At 43.7% G+C, this 20,016-nt stretch overlaps 1 protein-coding gene across 3 annotated transcripts in view; it reads right to left on the bottom strand.

The window, feature by feature from the left end:
* The window catches only part of KIF13B (kinesin family member 13B), a 220,415-nt gene that overhangs the window by 79,562 nt on the left and 120,837 nt on the right, over positions 1-20,016 (bottom strand). For all 3 annotated transcript variants that reach the window (XM_055577726.1, XM_055577727.1, XM_055577728.1), the window contains 6 exons: positions 13,411-13,541; positions 8,763-8,849; positions 6,267-6,457; positions 5,273-5,483; positions 4,027-4,189; positions 284-430 (listed from right to left, as the gene is read on the bottom strand). In XM_055577726.1, coding sequence (XP_055433701.1) covers positions 284-430; positions 4,027-4,189; positions 5,273-5,483; positions 6,267-6,457; positions 8,763-8,849; positions 13,411-13,541 — 930 coding nt within the window. The remainder of the gene's footprint in view (positions 1-283; positions 431-4,026; positions 4,190-5,272; positions 5,484-6,266; positions 6,458-8,762; positions 8,850-13,410; positions 13,542-20,016) is intronic.

Raw genomic sequence — 20,016 nt, 5'->3', positions numbered from 1 at the left:
GGGACTCAAAAATGCATAATATGAAGAGAAGCCAGAAAGAACACAGAGGATTCTACTAGAAATCCAGACAACACCGATGCAGAGAAAACAAAAGACGATGCCAGAAAAATAGGTTATTAAAATTCTTGACTGGCTAAATAATTTACAGGATTAAAATAAATATTTTATTTATAAAACTGGATTTTGGAAAACTGAACAGTTCTTCCCTAAAATGGATTAAGACTCATCCCTGCATGGTTCCTTCTGTGACGATCAGCTCAGTAATTTTTGTCAAATAACCTACCGGGGTGTCTTCTTCACATTCCTTCCACTCCTGATAAAGGTCTCTCATATCCAGTAACCTGTTGTCCAGTTTTTCCAAAGACCAGATCTGCTTCCCTTTTCCTTTTCTTCTCACCTGGATGGCAGGTTCACTAAGGAGAGAGCCTCGCTGTGGAAGAGAGTGAGAATGACTTTGTGAAACACAGAGACACTGGCACAACGTGGGCATCAACCCCGACATTCCACTAATACACCCACCGGTCAGACGTCAGCAGCTGAAACGGAAACCATATCGTTCTTTAATCTGTTCAGTGCTAAACTTTCCAGAAATCTTACAAGCTGAATATAATCCTTTCTATCTAAGTGCAGTCAAAATTTAAGAATAAATATAAATTTAAATCCCAGAAAAGTAGACCACGTTTAATGGAAAGTCAAAAATGTCTTAACTGCAGGGCTTCCCTGGTGGTCTAGTGGTTAGGACTCTGTGCTTCCACTGAGGAGACGTGAGTTCGATCCCTGGTGGAGGAACCAAGACTCCTCACTCCATGAGATGTGGCCAAAAACACAAGTGTCTTAATCGGACCATCATGTGACCAAAGAGAACCAGTGGGGAGGAAGAGGGTCCTAAGCAGTGAATGAGAAGGGCAAGTTTCCTGGAAGGGGTGGTTAAGAATGTTTTTCTTTCAAAAGTTTGAATGACAATTTTTTTGAATGGCTAATATCTTAATGCAGTACCAAACGCAAGTGATTAAAAGAGTAAATTGTGAAAAGTATCCTGTTTACTCATCTGGAGGCAACAAATGATACCAACTTCCAAATACACAGTTTGGATTTATTATTAAAAAGTTAAAGGGCTTCCCTGGTAGCTCAGTGGTAAAGAATCCACCTCCAATGCAGGAGATACGGGTTCGATCTCTGATTTGGGAAGATCCCACGTGCCGTGGAGCAGCTGAGCCTGTGCAACACAACTACAGAGCCTGAGCTCTGCAACAACAGAAGCCACTGCGGCGAGAGGCCCTCACGCTGCTATCAGAGAGCAGTCTCAGCTCACTGCAACTAGAGAAAAGCTGTGCGGCAACGAGGACAGCCGAACAGCCACAACAGCCAAAACTAAATGAACAAACAAAAAATACTTTAAAAATAAAATGAAAAAAGTACAGAACCAGCTAGAGATGCCGGTTGTACACAATATTGTGAATATACTACAGGACACTGAATTGTTCCTGTTAAAATATTAATTTGATGCTGTGTGAATGTCATCTCGGAAAAAAAGAAACAGTACTCCCTGAATATTCCCAGCTTAGAAAAGCAACATGCTTTTTTAAAAATATAATACGCTTTTACTACTTTTTAAAATATTTATTAATTTATTTGGCTGTACTGGGTCTTGGTTGTGGTATGATAGATCTTTAGTTGTGGCATGTGGGATCTAGTTCCCTGACCAAGGTTTGAACCCCGGGCCCCCTGCACTGGGAGTGTGGAATCTTAGCCACCAGACCACCAGGGTAGTCCCAACAATGTGCTTTTATGTAGGAAAAAAATTTAAACTTTTGGAAATCACAGAGCAGAAAGTAAAAATGCCTCTGTATATCTCCCCCAGAGAGACGAATCTAGCAGATCACTAATCAATTGAGATTAGAATTTTTAAAAAACTCTTCTGTCTGCTTAGAATTTTAGAGAATTCTGAAAGACACTCAATGTTGCCTTAACATCTGCCCTATTATTAGTTCCCTAACCCTAACCCTTCTGTTCCAAAGAAACAGAATTTACATAATGAAGAAAGGATTTTAGAACTGTGAATTCAAGAATTACCAAACTCTCACATATGCGGTCGCTAACAGTCGGACACGACTGAGCGACTTCACTTTCACTTTTCACTTTCATGCATTAGAGAAGGAAATGGCAACCCACTCCCATGTTCTTGCCTGGAGAATCCCAGGGACGGGGGAGCCTGGTGGGCTGCCGTCTATGGGGTCGCACAGAGTCGGACACGACTGAAGCAACTTAGCAGCAGCAGCAGCACATATGGTAAAGGCCCTTCTACCTTATATTCAGCCAGCTAGGGAATGAATATCTGAATACAAAATCCTACCTAATCCACCAAAAATTATGTACTAACATGATCGAGAACTATAAAAGACACCCATGTAAGAAAGAAACATCTGAATGGCAAGGAGAGATTTTGCTGGAAGGACTGATTCTGAAGCTGAAACTCAAATACTCTGGCCACCTGAGGCAAAGAATCAACTCATTAGAAAAGACCCTGATGCTGGGAAAGATTGAAGGTGGAAGGACAAAGGGATGACAGAAGATGAGACGGCATCACCAACGCGATGGACACGAGTATGAGTAGGCTCCGGGAGTTGGTGATGGACAGGGAAGCCTGGCGTGCTGCAGTCCATGGGGTCGCGAAGAGTCGGACACAACTGAGCGACTGAACTGAACTTCCCCCATACTTTTATTAGACTTTTATTAGACTTCTTACATAATACAAAAAAAATTTTGTGACCTTGAATATTTACATGAAACAACTAGTGAACAGTTTGCCATGCCATCTATTGACAAGTAGAAGATAACATTCTGGAGGTAAAATGAACACAACTTGGGCAGGGTAGGGAAAGATGGCAGAGCAGCAGCAGGAGGGGAAGAAGAACATAATCTGCCTGCCAAGGCAGCAGACCTGAGTTCAACCTCTGGGCTGGGAAGATCCTCTGGAGAAGGAAATGGCAACCCATGCCAGTGTTCTGGCCTGAGAAATCCCATGGACAAAGGAGCCTGGTGGGCTACAGTCCATGGGGTCGCAAAGGGTGAGACATGACTTGGTGACTCAACAACATTATAAAAAAAAAAAATCTGTGACCTTGGATACTCACATGGAACAACTAGTGAACATTTTTTCCATGTCATCTATTGACAAGTAGGAGATAACATTCTATTGGTAAAGCGTGAAGGTCAAGTGTTAGTCACTTGGTTGCATCCAACTCTTTGCGACCCCATGGATTGGACTGGAGCCCACCAGGCTCCTCTGTGCTTGGAATTCTCCAGGCAAGAATACTGAAGTGGTTTGCCATTTCCTTCTCTGAGGCATCTTCCCAACTCAGGGATCAAACCAGCGTGTCTCCTGCATTGGCAGGCAGGTTCTTTTACCACTGTTCCACATGGGAAGCCCCCCTTGTAGGTAAAACGAACCCTTAACTTAGGTGGGTAGGAAAGGACAGCAGAGGAGCAGAATGAAGGGAAGAACCACTTGGGCAAGATTTATCAGGAAAGACTTCTTGGAAATAATTTAAACAAACTTGAAAATAGGAGTTAAGTAAAAGAAATTGCCACAGGGACTTCCCTGGTGGTCTAGTGGTTGAGAATTTTCCTTCCAAGGCAGCGGACATGGGTTCAATCCCTGGTCAGGACACTAAGATCCCACGTGTCCCAGCACAGCTAAGTCCCCCAGAGAGACCCGCCCACCACAACAAAGACCCAGCACAGCCAAAATTTAAAAGAAAAAAAAAAAAAAAAAAGAAGCTGGTAGAGCTGGGGAAGGGGGTGGAAGAGGATGTTTCTAGTGGATAAAACCATTCATGCACAAAGAGAATTATATGGAAGTAATTCTGATCGAGAGAGGCAGACAGGTCCCAATGACCTAGATTGTGGAGGATGCGGGCGGGGAAGAGGGCAAACTCCCCGCTCCCATGTTTAAATAATCCTGGTGAAACAGGAAGCAGTTTTATACAACGGTTTCTTTGGTCGTTTCATTAACAGCAACCTCACCTTCCTGTTGGCATCGAGGCTGGAGGCGGGAATCTGGAGGGTTACTTTATATTCTGTTCGCTTATCCAGTTCTTCCGCGATGTAACTAGCTTCTCTCACCAGCAGATTGGCTTTCACAATTTGTTCCCTCAGCCTCATCAGGCTGTTATTCAGTGTTGCTTCTCTTTAAAATAAAAAGGGGAGGGGATAACCATTAGAGCAGCACATGGAAATATGATATAGCACATAAAACATGAATGCCAAACTGCGAACCAAGCTTTACGACTGTCTTCTGCACACAGAGAACACATCCGCGGCACTGCCCTGCGCATGCACCCGAATGTGGCTACGTCACCAGTGCCGGCACACGCTCCTGGGCGAGGCTGGCCAGAGGTAGGGCTCGGCAAACGTGACTGTGTATACAAATCACCTGGGAATCTTGAGAAACTGAGGATTTTGACTCAGTATATCTGGGGTCCCTGCTGTGCATCCTCAGTCCCTGAGTCGAGTCCAACTCTTTGCAACCCCATGGACTGTAGCCCATTCGGCTCCTCTGTCCATGTGATTTCCCAGGCAAGAAAACTAGAGTGGGTTGCTATTTTCTTCTCCAGGGGATCTTCCTGACCCACGGATCAAACCCACATTTCCTGCATTGGTAGGTGGGTTGTTTACTGCTGACCCACCTGGAAAGCCCGTATCTGGGGTGAGAGACCTGAAATGCTACATTTCTGTCAATCTCCAGGTGACAGAGATGCTGCCTGTCTGCTGACCAAACCCTGAAGAGCAGGAGGTTAGTTAAGTCCACTCTGTAACCATGGCGAAGACATTTAGCGCAATGCTCATCAGCCCATATAAAGATCAAACTTGCAATCTGAATCTTACTGGCACCATGCTTTACCTACCTGATATACCACCTCTCTTTTTGTCCTTTTTTAAAAAACCATCTACCCACGCCTCAGAACCTAAAGTATAATACAATGATAAAGTATAACTTCTGAGTACACACACCGGTTTATTCAAATCCAAAAGCTATTTATACCCACTGAAAATGGGGTGGCGCCTCAGAGGGGTGGCTTTAAATACATCAATATAAATGGATAATTCCTTATATCCCCCCAAAACGGGGGCAAAAAAGACAAGGTCAAGTGGTTCTTAGCTGTAACACTTACAGTATAGCTCATGTTTAAATTAAAGTCTAGATTTTCCCCTCTGTATGTTACGCAGGTGGGTTAAAGTGACGGTAACAAGGGCCCTACCACCCACCTACCTCTCTTCCGTCCACTGCCGCAGGCGCTGCTGAGCGCTGGGGGAGTGGAAAGAAAACCTGTCGGAACTACGACAGTTCTGTTTCTCGGGGGACAGCCGTCTCCGGAGCTGCTCCAGCTCATGCTCGTACATGAGCCTCTGGCGCTCCAACGCAGACCGTTTCTCCTCTTCATGCTGTTGTTCCAGGCTGTTCAGTATTGACTGCATGGGATCTAAACAAGGTTTTTTTTTGTTTTTTTTTTTAAGGCAAATAACAAACAAAAGGTTAACTGCACAACACAATATACAGCAAACACTGCTCTATTTTGTTGTTTGTCACAAACAACAATTAATAATAATGTGAGTTGTTTAAAAATTTTTTTTTAATTGGAGTATAATTGCTTTACAATGTTGTGTTAGTTTCTGGTGTACAACAGTGTGAATCAGTCAAAAGCATACATATGTCCCCTCACTCTTGAGCCTGGCTCAAAACTGGGTCATTTGCAGAGATGTGGATGAACCCAGAGCCTGTCATAAAGAGTGAGGTCAGTCAGAAAGAGAAAAAAAAATAACGTAAGATTCTTAAAGACAGCTAGCTTTCCTTACTCCCAATTACTAACCAACCGTATTATCTAGTCTGTCAGATACTTGCTAAACTATCTTCTGTATAGAAAAAGCAGGTCTACACATAACCTAAGACAGAGGCAACACTCCAGAAATCCACTACAATAATAAGCCAGGGACAGTAAAGTCTCAGACCTGAGAAATTCTACCAATGAGAACAGTTTGAAGTATATTTACTTTACAATGTTGTGTTAGTTCTCCTGATATATCAGGGCAGAAAGAGTAACTTTTTATAAGTATAATACACTTAGGCCAAAGCCACAAAAGAATTGAGTACAGAGGAACAACATGAAGATGTCTTTTTGCTAATGTTTAAAAAGTGTCCAATGTAAATATCTCTAACCAGTCCAGCAACTTTGAAAGATTCTAAAAAGCAAAACCAGTCTGCTCACCATTACTACCCAGCGCCTTCATGGTCACCTCCATCTGGGCGTACTCATAATTGAAGTTGATCTCACTGGACACCTCACTGGACGAGTCTCCATCAACATCCAGCTGCTCAGAACTGGTGTCATTCTTCATGGATATGTCTTGCTCCTCATCATCTCGATCTGCTTTCTTTTTCTTTTTAGGCAAATTAAGTCTTGAGAGGAAAATAGAATATTATCTTTTAAAGAAAGATATGCATTTATTCATTCCAGTCATTCAATAGTGGCATTTGCTAGATGCCAAGGGGATACCAGAAATAGAAGGCAATTGCTCAGTTGGTAAAAAATCCAATGCAGTCCTGCTTGCAATGCAGGAGACCTGGGTTCAATCCCTGGGTTGGGAAGATCCCCTGGAGAAGAAAGCCACTACCCACTCCAATATTCTGACCTGGAAAATTCCATTGACTGTATAGTCCATGGGGTTGCAAAGAGTCAGACACGACTGACTAACTTTCACTTTTCACTATACTCGGAAGTTTATATTCCAGTAGTAGAAATAAAACACACAGACACATGCGCCAATAAAAAAAGTAAAAAGGTAGCTTAAAATGCCACATGCATAAAACGAAGATCATAGCATCCAGTCCCATCACTTCATGGCAAATAGAAGGGGAAAAAGTGGAAACAGAGACAGATTTTATGTTCTTGGGCTCCAAAATCACTACAGACGGTGACTGCGGCCATGAAAATAAAAGATGCTTGCTCCCTGGAAGAAAAGCTACGACAAACCTAGACTGCATATTAAAAAGCAGAGATATCACTTTGCCAACAACAGTCCATATAGTCAAAGCTATGGTTTTTCCAGAAGTCATGTACGGATGCAAGAGTTGGACCATAAAGAAGGCTGAGTGACAAAGAACTGATGCTTTTGTACTTTGGTGCTGGAGAAGACTCTTGAGAGTCCCTTGGACTGCAAGGAGATCCAACCAGTCCATCCTAAAGGAAATCAGCTCTGGATATTCATTGGAAGGACTGATGCTGAAGCTCCAATACTTTGGCCACCTGATGTGAAGAGCCGACTCACTGGAAAAGACCCTGATGCTGGAAAAGACTGAAGGCAAATGGAGAAGGAGGTGACAGAGGATGAGATGGTTGGATGGCATCACCAACTCAACTCATTTGGCCATGAATCTGAGCAAATTCCAGGAGACAGTGGAGGACAGAGGAGCCTGGTGTGCTGTAGCCTATGAGGTCACAGAATCAGACACAACTTAGTGACTGAACAACAACAATAACCTCACAGTCAAATAGGAGAGGAAGGGATGAAAGAATTGGAACTCATCTGAGCTGAGCCTTAAGGGGTGAAAAGAAAGCAGGGCGTTAGGACAGAGGCAAAATGGAAACCCTCACAGCCTCTGGAGAAATGATAAATAAAACATAGAGATACACAAAATCTGTACAGCAAAAGTTGTGAGACAGAATCGTAGAAAAATCAACCTAATCCAAACTATGAAGGCTCTGTACACTAAGCCAAGCAATCCATGCTTGATTTAATTTGAGAAGAAAAAGATAAACATTTTCCACACACTCTGTAGCCCTCTACTCTCTCAGAAATAATCGCTATAGCAGCTGGCCCACCAGCAGAGGATCGAGCTTGATATCTGAAACCCATGTGCCAGTGACAGGAAGGGGAATAGATCAAGACTTAAGTTCTATACTCTCGCCAGCCCGCTGGTCCTCACCAACACAACAGCAGTTTTGTATGGGAAAAGATGTCCAGTTCCAGCTCAGACTTTCTCAGCCTCCCTTGCAGCTGAGAGGCAAATTCTAGTATGTGAGGGGTCAGAGGAAGGTCACCAGGGACTCCAGGGAGATGCCTGCTTCTTCTGCTCAGGATAGTCAGGGCTAGTCCTGCCACCCCTCACCCTTGCCTTCTTCGGGGTGTCTGAGTGCTGCTTTGATGCCCGGAGGGACGTGGCCCTCTTTAGACCACAGGGAAGAGGCAAGACAATGCCAAGACTTCTACCATGACTCTTTCGAGAGCCTGAGCCAAAGCCAATAACCATCCTCCTTGGGAGTTCCTGTTTTGTCAGAGAAAGGAACTGTTTAACCCAGAGTCAAATCTGCCATTGGATGCAGCCGAGAGCATTCCTAAATAAAACATGAGCCTCCTTTCACAGACAAGGAAACTAAAACCACTACTTTTCAAAAATAAAAAATTAAAATATAAGCATGTCAGAAAAATAATTAATGAATTCTTATGCCAGATGGCAAAACAATCATCTTCCATTGGGAAATAAAATGTAAAAATATGTAACTGAATCAGTATTTCTCCTGAGTCCATTGTTCATGTGCCCCTCAGGCTCAAGCCGTATAGGGAACAAGCATGTGTATACTGAATAAATATCAATATACATGTGTGCACAAAACAATACATATATTTATGGCATTAAGTTTACTTTTTAATGTACAGTCTTCTGTTACAGAGCACCTCCCTCTTTAGGAGCATGACCGTCATACCTGAAGAAGTGGTTGTTCCCCCACAATACCCTGTCCCCGTGGTGCAGCTGAATAGGACTGGAAACAGAGGAGCCGTTTACAAATGTTCTGTGGAAAGAAGAGGCCAAACACGTGAACAAGGATTATCATATCCTCTCCTTCAATTTCTCCAATACAGGAAAAGCAAAATAACCAATTCCCCCAAAATAAAACGCCCTTGGAGAATAATTTTTTTTATTTCCTTCTTTGCTGATTTACATAAAATGCCTATGGTACCAAGTGCTGTAGATTATTAACCTCTATTTTTCAAAGTTCTAAATTTGTTATATAGCATATTAAGGAGTAAATATGGAACCATTACAGCTAATGATACAAAGACAGTGGCAGTGTGCACGACAACTAAAGCAAGCATGTCCAGTCTACACAGACAGAAAAAGCCAATCAACCAACTAAACTCAGAACTATCTACAGTGGCAGTAGTAAGAAATGAGATCTGTTCAGTTCTTAACTTCCTATAGCACAGAAAAATGCCCATATCCTATCAATACAGAAGAGTTGTAAGACCCACTTGACTGCTCACCCTGACAATGGAGTTCAACACAGAAATGGCGGGTAGAAGATTATTAAGGAAAAACTTCAGAGGGGTGGAAACTAAATAGAAAATCACATATACCATTATAAGGCTGATATTACAGGAATATCTCTGTCATCACGTCTCTCCCACTGAATGACTCATCTGCTTAGAGGATAAAGGTCTTTAACTTGACATTAAAGGCCTTGCAAAAGGAAACCCTCTTCATCTCCTTCTTTCCCTGTTCCAGTGAATTCTCAACTCCAGAAAAATCAAAAATGGCAGGGGTGGGGAGGTGTTATGCTCTGTCCACTAAACAATGATTTTCCTTTCCTCCAAAGCGAGGGTTGTCCCAGTCCTATAACTGGGAAGAGGGCTCCTGTTCCTCTTCATCCCCCTGAGTCTCAACTCAGTTTGATTCCTCACAAAGCTGTTTGATTTGTCCAAAGCCCAGTTTGATTTCTACTTCCTTGGTCACTCCAGCCTATATTACCTTAAAATCTTTAAATTCCTAAAGCATTCATCTGGCTTTGTGCAGACAGTTATTTTTAATGTATATGCACAGACACTGAACCTTACTCTGCATCTAGACTCCACTTACCATGTGGGCTTTTAACAACTTTTGAAACATTTTTTGATTTTCTGCTGTGCTGGGTCTTCGTTGCTGCGAGGGCTTTCTCTAGTTGTGGTGAGCAGGGACTACTCTGTTGTGTGAGTGGGCGTCTCTTCGGGGTGGTTTCTCTTGTTGTGGAGTGCAGGCTCCAGGGTGAGGGCTTCGGTAGTTGCGGCATGGGGGGACTCTAGAGCACAGGCTCAGTGGTTGTGGCCCACGGGCTTAGCTGCCACATGGCATGTGGAATCTTCCCAGACCAGGGATCGAGTCTGTGTCTCCTGCATTGGCAGGTGGATTCTTTACCACTGAGCTACCAGGAAAGCTCCATGTGGGCTTTAAACACTAAAGGCTATTGGTCTCTATGCTCCTATAGTCTGATTTATTCAAAGCATGAGCTCAAAAAATAGAGTTATGACAAGAGGGGGCCTACCGAAATTAGCAGATTTTAGCCTGTATAACACAAATTTCTTAAATACAGTGAGGAGTTTAATTAAAGGCAAACACATACACAGGCTTATTTTCTAAAGCTCAAGCAGTTAATACATAAAAGCATGACTATAATAACAGTTCTCAAAGTGCGGTCTGCAGGAGGTTCCAAAGATCAAATTTATTTGTGTAACAACACTAACCTGCCATTTTCCTCTGTGTTGACATTTGCATTGGCAAAGAATAAAACTATTGGTGTTTTTGCACAGATCAAGGCAATGGCATCAAACCCTTATTGGTAGTCACTGGATTATTCACTGCTGTGCATTCACAATTTTTAAAAATGTTTCATTTGAAAAGGTCCTTGATGAAGGAGTAAAAATCAACTGTACTCCAATAAAAAATTTTTTAATTAAAAAGTAAAAATAAATTTATGAAGATAAAATGTTAAAATTAGTACTTTTGGTAAATCTTGACCCTTGAGTAGTACGCAACTTCTTAAAACATTCAAGGTGACAACGTGAGAAGCGTACCAAGCGCTGTGCTGAAGCATACCAAAGTATGACAACTGTCTTGAGCAAAGACACACACACAGTGATTTTCTGGCACATTTTCTTGAAAATGAACAAAGGCAGCCTGTCACTTGGACCAAAGTAATTGACAGTATTTGTTGCCAAGCTTTCAAGTGAAAATTAGAGTTTCGGGAAATTTGTGTCGATGTCCTCCAACCAAAGACCACCAGGAACACTCCGGTAGTTGAGCCGGTTAGGTTTATCACTCATACCAAGGGAGAAGCCACCCCAGGAAGCCTGGGGTGTCAGAAAGGGGAGAATGGGGATGGGGGGTTGCTGCAAGGAACAAGCTTCAGCTGGACAACCTAGGTGACAGCCTGAGGAGGTGGGAGTCCTCTATATACTGGATGCTGTCAGAGAGCAGGACTAATTCTATGACTGGGTTTGTCAAAAATCTTATTCATAGAGGGGAGACGAGGATGAAGTTGTGATTGGTAAAGAAATAGCCACTCACATCGGCTGAGAGAAGGTGTCTGGTATTTTGGGTATGGCATAGTGACCATGGGCTTCCCAGGTGGCGCTAGTGATGAAGAATCTGCCTGCCAATGCAGGAGATGCAAAAAGATGCGAGTTCAATCCCCGGGTCAGAAAGATCCCCTGGAGGAAGAAGTGGCAACCTGCTCTAGTCTTCTTGCCTGGAAAATTCTATGAACAGAGGAACCTGGAGGGATACAGTCCATGGGGTCGCAGAGAGAGACATGACTGAGTGAGCACACAGTGACCTTGGTTTTTGTCTCTGTGGAGACAAAATTATTATATGACCTGTTTCATCTTATTCTGTCACAGCCTCGAGTAACCTTCCCTGGGGTTGGTGTCTGTGAGATTATTTAATGGGAGAATAGTGTGCCTGCGCCCAGCCAGGCTACGCTCTTTTTTCTTCCTCATTTGCATCCTTCACCATGAGCTTGATAGCTTCCAAACATTTAAAGACTTTATGGGTGAAATCAGTGATGATATTAATGATTTTTTTATATGATGATGAATCCGCATTCAGAAGATCAGTATATCAATTAACCATCACGTACAATAGTTACATAGACAGTTACACAACAGGACAATAACAATCTTAAAGCTGAAGGAGAAAACCGACAAATAGTTTACATAATGCTCTGCCTTTTCATTACTTACTGAGCACTTGTATTATCAGTCTGGTGCGTGTGCGTGTGCGTGTGCTCAGTAGTGTTCGACCCCTTGCAACCCCATGGACTATACAGCCCACCAGGCTCCTCTGTCCATGGAATTTTTCAGGCAAGAATACTGGAGTAGGTTGCCATTTCCTCCTCTAATATTAGTCTGACATTATGTGCCAAGGATAGAAAACCAAAAAAGAAAGGTCCTCGTCCTCAAAGGGCCCCCAGGCCCATGCGGTAACAGAGGCTAGCAGCCCACAAGAGCACCGCATGAAGCGCTAGCATGCCAGGAAGCACAGAGTGCTCTAGGAACACGCACTGGGGGCCCGTATTTTAGACTCAAGTAGATAACGACAGAGCTTAACCTTGAAGGTCAAACAGGAGTTAGCTGGCCAGAGGAACGGCAGATGCAGAGGAAGAGGAGATAAACAGGAGGGGCGTAAAGGACTTTGTATCAAGAAGACCCAAAAGCCATCTGGCTGTACGCAGCATGGACCAGAAAGAAGATCAGGCTGCTGGCAGGGATGCCAATCAGGATTTGACTGGGGGGCAGGGAGGAATTCCCTGATGGTCTAATGGTTAGGACTCTGCACTTCCACTTCCCGGGACCTCGGTTCAATCCCTAATCGGGAAATCAGGACACCACAAATCATGCACAGCAAGGTAAAAAAAAAAAAAAAAAAGATTTGATGATGAAGGCCTTATTTAAATAAGGTGACGTTAGTATGTACAGAGAGGAAGGATGGGTTTAAGCGGTATTAGAAAGTTAACCTAGAGCCTGTTACAGAGTGAAGTATGTCAGAAAAACAAATACTGCACATTAACACACGTTTATGGAATATAGAAAAATGGTACTGACGAACCTATTTGCAGGGCGGCAATGGAGACACAGACAGAAAACAGGCTTGTGGACACAGCATGGGAAGGAGAGGGTGGGCCAGGCTGAGAGAGTAGCGTTGAAACACACACATTACCGTGTGTAAAACAGACCGCTAGTGGGAAGCTGCTGTGGAACACAGGGAGCTCAGCGCCACGGTCTGTGACAGCCAAGAGGGGCGGGCTGGGGTGGGGTGCCGCAGAAAGTTCAAGGAGGAGGGGACACATGTATACTTGTGGCTGACTCACACTGCTGGATGGCAGAAACCCACACAACATTGTACAGCAATTTTTCTCCAATTAAAAATAAATGTGAAAAAAGAAAAAAAAAAAAGTTAACTATTAAGGACTTGGTAACTATCTTCATTAAGTGGACGTAAAAGCCAAAAACAAGGCCAAACGACCTTATACCACCCTCCGTTAGTGTACTTTCTTCCTCTTAAAAATTACTGTGACATTACCACTAAATAAAGTACATTACCTGGTGTTCTTCTGAGGAGTCAGCATAACCTGGCCTTCTGGCGTGATGTCTATGATACAGTGTTCAGGAAGAATTCCCATGCCACACAGCTGGATATCTTGGGAATTTGCTGAACCTATCAGTGTATGTTCCTACAAAAGAATCAAATTCACTGATTAATACTGCATTCTTGCACGTACACAAACTGAAATTGTCTACTCTCAGCTCTAGTACATTACCTTAAACTCTCAGCTCTCTACCCATGATCTTAGCTAAAAGATTTTTAAAGCAAATGGAATAGTAGGGGGAATGCCTGGCTTTCTCTTGAACTCATTATACAAGTTGTATTTCCTTATAAGGAATAAGGCACTGAATTGAGTTATATAACTTTTAAACCTAAAAACTACAGGTTTATATTAATGGCTATACTATATTCTTTATTTTCCATTGCAATCTTGATTCAAAATATTTTATCCTACTTCAAAGCCTAAACCAAGTGTCAGTTCAGTTCAGTTGCTCAGTCGTGCCTGACTCTTTGCAACCCCTTGGACTAGAGCACACCAGGCTTCCCTGTCCATCACCAACTTCCAGAGCTTGCTCAAATTCATGTCCATTGAGTCAGTGATGCTGAAGCTGAAGCTCTAGTACTCTGACCACCTCATGTGAAGAACTGACTCATTGGAGAAGACCCTGATGCTTGGAAAGATTGAAGGCAGGAGAAGGAGATGACAGAGGATGTGTCAGTTTCTGTACCAAAAATACGGATCTGAAAACTACAGGTACCCAAGTTGTACATCACCTACCTGGTCTCAATCAAGATGAATCGACAAAGATAAAGAGCTATTCAAACACAAGGAGTTTGAATTATTTTTTAAAATCACGTGGTCTCCCAAGACCTCATAAAAGATACAGCAGACAGCAGATGCATTCTTCTTACCGTATACCCCCAACTTTTCAATTCTCTAAGCCCCAACCACTAGGGTCACTTTTTGGCAAGTAACTGAAAAAAAAAAGGGACATAAAAATCGAGCCCCCTCTTCTGTGCTTCAACTTTTGACTGCACTTAAATGTTGATATGACTGGGATCTGTTCCTAATAAGCCCACTTCTCCTATACACCTGGATCGGGGTCAGACATGAAATATTTTAGGCCTTGTGAGTCATACACAATTACTCAATTCTGTCCCATAGTGTGAAAGCAGCCAGACAATACACAAAAGCATACGTATGGCTACTTCCCAAAAAAATTTACTTATGAACACTGAAATCTGAACTTCATACAACTTTCACATGTCCAAAATATTATGACTCTTGATTTTTTTCCCCAACCGTTTAAAAAATGCAAACACTACTCTTGGCTCCTGAGCCATATGAAAACAAGCAGGGGGCAAGATTTAACCCATGGAAGTAAGTTGCTAACCACTGGCCACAATGATCTCATTCAGCCCAACAGGCTTTAAATATATATATCAATGTCTCTACCTATCTATCCAAAACCACCACCCAGGAACTACAGACTTTAGTTCCACCATTTTCCCGCCTCCACCACCTCTGTCCCAGGCGCAGTCACCATTATTTCTTGCCCACTTGGTACAATTTGGATGTCTAATGAAATTTCAAAGTTAAAGCGCCAAAGCAGACCTTTTGCTTCCACCCCTCCCCACCCCATTGAGTCTATTCCATTCCCCAATACCAATGGCACCACCACCGCCCAGCTGCTCAAGTGAAAAAGCTCAGATGCTATTCTGCAGTCTTCTCTCTGTCTTACCAGCCTACTTCCAGCCCCAAGTCCATCACAAAATCCTCTCAGACTCTCCCTCTGACATGTATCAAGACTCAGCTCCCTTCCCACCTCCACTATCACACCCTCTTGCCTGGGTGAATATTGTGCTGTTGTTGAGTCGCTAAGTTGTGTCTAACTCTTGGCGACATGGATGGTAGCCTGCCAGGCTCCTCTGTCCTGGGATTTCCCAGGCAAGAATACTGGAGTTGGTTCACATTTCCTTCTCCAGGGGATCGTCTGGACTCAGGGATGAAACCTGAGTCTCCGGCACTGGCAAGCAGATTCTTTGCTGCTGAGCCACCAAGGAAGCCCAGGTGAATATAAGAGCCTTCTATTGCTTCTCCACTTCCTTCCCACCACACCCCACCTACTTCCACCATCAAGAGCTGATCACACAATCCCCCTACAGAGAATCATCTAGTGGCTTCCCTTTGAACTTCTAGGAAGTTCAAATTCTTACGCAGGCTTACAAACCTTCTGTGATCTGGGCCCTAGCTGCTGCTTCTACCCCAGGTCCCAGCACTCTGCCTCTCCTGGAGCATGATCCACCCGCACAGGCCTTTCATCCACTCTTTGAGCACACTGACCGCTTCCTCTGCCTGAAGAGTTCCTCCCCTGATCGTCATACTGGTAGTTTCTGATCATTTCTACCTCAGCTTTTAAGGGCACATCCTCAGAGAGGTGTATACTGAGCTGACAATGAGAAAGAACCACCGTCTTACTCTCATGCCTGAATTCCTTACGTAGCACTGACTGACTGTGGGTTTTCTGTCCATCTCCACAGCTAGCGTGGAAACGCTGAGAGAGCAGAGGGCAGCCTGTCCTGCAACCTACCGCCTCACCACTATATTCCAAGCATGTAACAGAGGCCTGCTGCACTGAGCCATTAAGTAAAAACAAAAGAAAGATAAATGAACAACCATTTCCCTTAGCATTCCCCTTGGATTCAGAGGAAGGTCTCCCCTCCTTTGTCCACAAGCCTGATAATTATACTCTTGGTTCCAATTCTTCCCATCTCTCCTGGGATCCCAGTCTAATAAAAAGGCCTCTTCCCTTACATTATTTTCACTTTCCCTCTTCTGGAGGTTTCTTCTCTCCAGTGCGCTGCAGTGGGGTTTCCAATAAACAAAGAGCTGGGATCAGAATTGCATTCTGGTATCCGGTTCAGTCCTCAGGGAATATATACGAGAAACACAGGGACACTCCAGGCCAATGTCTACTCCTCGATTTTGGCTGAGGCTTCCTGGTCAATCCCTGGATTGACCTTCCTAATCCAGAGAACGAGGCCTGACCAAGTGTCAACTACAAGGAATGCTTTAGTGACGTTCAGTAGCAGGCCAAAGGAATCTGTTCCACACCCATCTCCCATCTTTGCTCTCTGTCTTAACACACCCACTACAAGGTGGGGAGAAGTTCCAAAGGGAGAAACAGAGAGTCCAAAGAGCAAAAGAGGCTGAGATCGCCTAAAAAAACAAAGACCCCCCCCCCCCTAAAAAGCCCTTCAGTTCAGTTGCTCAGTCGTGTCCGACTCTTTGCGACCTCATGAATTGCAGCACGCCAGGCCTCCCTGTCTACCACCAACTCCCAGAGTTCACCCAAACTCATGTCCATCAAGTCAGTGATGCCATCCAGCCATCTCATCCTCTGTCGTCTCCTTCTCCTCCTGCCCCCAATCCCTCCCAGCATCAGAGTTTTTTCCAATGACCCAAAGCCCTTGGCTTAGGCTATTTCTAAATACAATTTTCCTCCTCCCATGAGAAATTCCAGCAGGAATCCTAACTGTGACTGTGGACGCCTTTTTGTCCCTGGGGGTTGAAATGCAGAAAAAGCTCTGAACCACCCCCTAGACTGGAGTGTGAACTGCCTCACCCCAAGACTGCACACAGGCTCACTCGCATGTCTCTGCCCCTGCTTTTGTTCTCTTTGCCCAAAATACTCTCTTCCCTTCATCCACATACAAAACATTAATATCTTCAATACTTAATGCTGACCTCTTCTCCTTGCAGGTTTCACTAGTAGCCTACACTGACTTCTCCCTTCTCTGAACCCCCAACTACATCTAGAGTCAGCACCTCAATTTACTATCATGTAAGTGTTGTTTTCCGGCTATTTAGGCAGCAACCTATCCAGGACTCCTGCATCTTCAACAACAAGCACAGTCCATGATACACAGTGGATGCTGCTAAGTATCAGATGATAAACTGAATTAAAAACAAAAACTATCAGAGGTAAAACACTAAATAGCAAAGTTGTTGCTGTGCTAGGTTGCTTCAGTCGTATCTGACTCTTTGCGACCCCATGGACTGTAGCCTGCCAGGCTCCCATCCATGGGATTCTCCAGGCAAGAATACTGGAGTGGGTTGTCATTTCCTTTTCCCGGGGATCTTCCCAACCCAGGGATGGAACCCGGGTCTCCTGCACTTCAGGCAGAATCTTTACCACTGAGCCACCAGGGAAGCCCCTAAACAGCAAATGGTCTAATTCAAATTCTAGAAGGAAAACTATTTCTTTTTTCAACAAATATTACATTGAGCTAGGCATTGTGCCACTAGAGATAAAAGACAGGCATGATCCCAAATGTACAGCTTACATTATAAAGGACGACTTAAGTGTTTCATTTGAGGTTACAATCCCTTTGATCAATCTGAAAAGAGAGAGGTACAGAGTGACATACTTCACAGGAAGGGTTTTCCCACCCTGCGAGCAGGAAGAACAGCACATGAACACGCTGTACGGTCGCTCAGCCTTATCAGGCAGGCCTCGCTTTGCACAAAAAAGCAGAATTGTAAAGAATAAGTGAGCAAGGAGATCTTAACCATCCGTGGGGGAAATGGCAATAATTCTGTCACAATTAAAACTGTAAAACATGCAGAATTCTCTTACTGCTATAATGTAGAGGGAAATGAAAAAACAATGAAACTAATATTGATTTAGTACAGTGTCATTTAGAATATTAGAAACACTAAAATTGAAAGCACTTTATTTCTTTGTTAAAAGCTTTTAGACGGCCTCCCTGGTGGCTCAGTGGTAAAGAGTCCACCTGCCAATGCAGGAGACACAGGTGTGATCCCTGATCTAAGAAGATCCCACACGCCTGGGAGCAACTAAGCCCATGAGCCGCAGCTATTGACCCTGTGCTCTAGGGTGCATGCGCTGCAACAAGAGAAGCCCCCACAATGAAAGCCAGTGTACCCCAGCTAGAGAGTAGCTCCTGCCCACTGCAACTAGAGAAAAAAGCCCAGCAGCAACAATGACCCAGCACTGCCAAAAGTAAACAGACAAACCAACAACCAAAACATAGATATATATATAAAGCTTATTGAGTGTAGTTGGAAGAGTGCTTGCCTTTTTTTTTTTTTTTCAACCTATAACTATGGAGTGAGGATATTTTCCACGCCTTGGTGAACTGCCATACTCCTTTAAGCCTCTACCACTTTATCCTTTGAGCTTTCAATGTTGCAAAGTATCTCCAAGAGTTTCTCTCACGTGACGCGCTCTTTGGTTTAACCCTAATCCTTCGCGACATCTGCATTCTTCTCGTCACAACCACTTTCATCATTTACATCCGTAAGTTCACCTTCACTAACTTCCTCTGGCTGCCCATCTAGAATCGCATGAATGACCGCAATGTCAACATTACTTCCTAAATCGTGTCAACTGGAATTTGTCGAGGCTGGAACCATGCCACACAAGAGCTGCCTGTCTATACAACTAAGATGCAAAAAGACCCATGAGTTACGTTCTGCTTAGGGTTTGGCCACCATACCTTGCTTCTGCCAGTTCTAGACAGAACAGATAAACAGAGGATTCTATTCTGGAAGAGAACCATTCAACTTGGAAGTAGAAAGAATGTTGGAGGTAATTTAATCCAGTGGCCTCATTTTACAGACGGGGCGCTCAAAGTCACCCAGCGATGTGAAGTCATCTGCCCAGCATTTACACTGACCTGGGAATGTGACAGCAGAGAAACAAAAACCACTCGGCCTCTAAATTCCTCCATCCCACATCACGGTATCACTTTACTGAAGCAGGACTGTTCTTGGACGGAGGTCATCCTTTTGAATGTGCTTTGTCATGAATATACTCTTGTCATGGGTTTAGCCTGGCCAGTAAGAAACCAACACTGCCTCAGACTTTGCCAAAGCAGGGCTGACCACACAGTCTGAATCAGAGTCCCAACACCTCCTCACAAGACAGCCAGAAATATTTTGACTGCCCTCCAATAGTCTTTAAATAGTTTCTTTGTGTAATTTTTTAGTGAAGGAACAGATAGGAATTGGGTTTTGTTTTTTTTTTCATATTGAGTATACGTGTTTGTGCGTTCTAATTTGAACTTCATCACGTCAGAAGAGAAAAAGAACTCACAGTTCTGAAGATCTAAAGGGCAAAATACTTAAGTCCCATACGAATACTGCATCTCTCCTGAAGCCTGAGTATCCCCAGCTGAAATTCTAACACAAAAAGCTGCCAACGCTGTTAGAAGCATAGCGAGAGATGTGCTAATCCGTCATTGTTTCCCAAAGGACAAGGGTCATATAATAAAGTACCAGAGGATCAAGTGAGAAACTGGTATGTGGATAATGTATATATCAGTAGGGCTTCCGTTTATAAAATGCTTCTATAGGTCAACTCCCATTTAAGCCTCCAGGAAGTCTGTGAGGTAGCCAGACAGAGAAAACTTCCATTTATAGAGGAGGAATCTGTAGACTGCGGGGGTAAAGGCCTTGAGAGAAAAACATCCATCAGGCAAGTGGTGCTGGAGCAGAAACCCGGTGCGTCTCCCTCCCACCCCTGCTCTGCCCCACTGCCCGCAGCACCTGAGCATGCTCACGTGAGTGTATGCAT

The sequence above is a fragment of the Bubalus kerabau genome, chromosome 4, assembly GCF_029407905.1.
Source record: "Bubalus kerabau isolate K-KA32 ecotype Philippines breed swamp buffalo chromosome 4, PCC_UOA_SB_1v2, whole genome shotgun sequence".
Lineage (NCBI taxonomy): Eukaryota > Metazoa > Chordata > Mammalia > Artiodactyla > Bovidae > Bubalus > Bubalus kerabau.
This window is presented reverse-complemented; position numbering and strand designations above follow the sequence as displayed.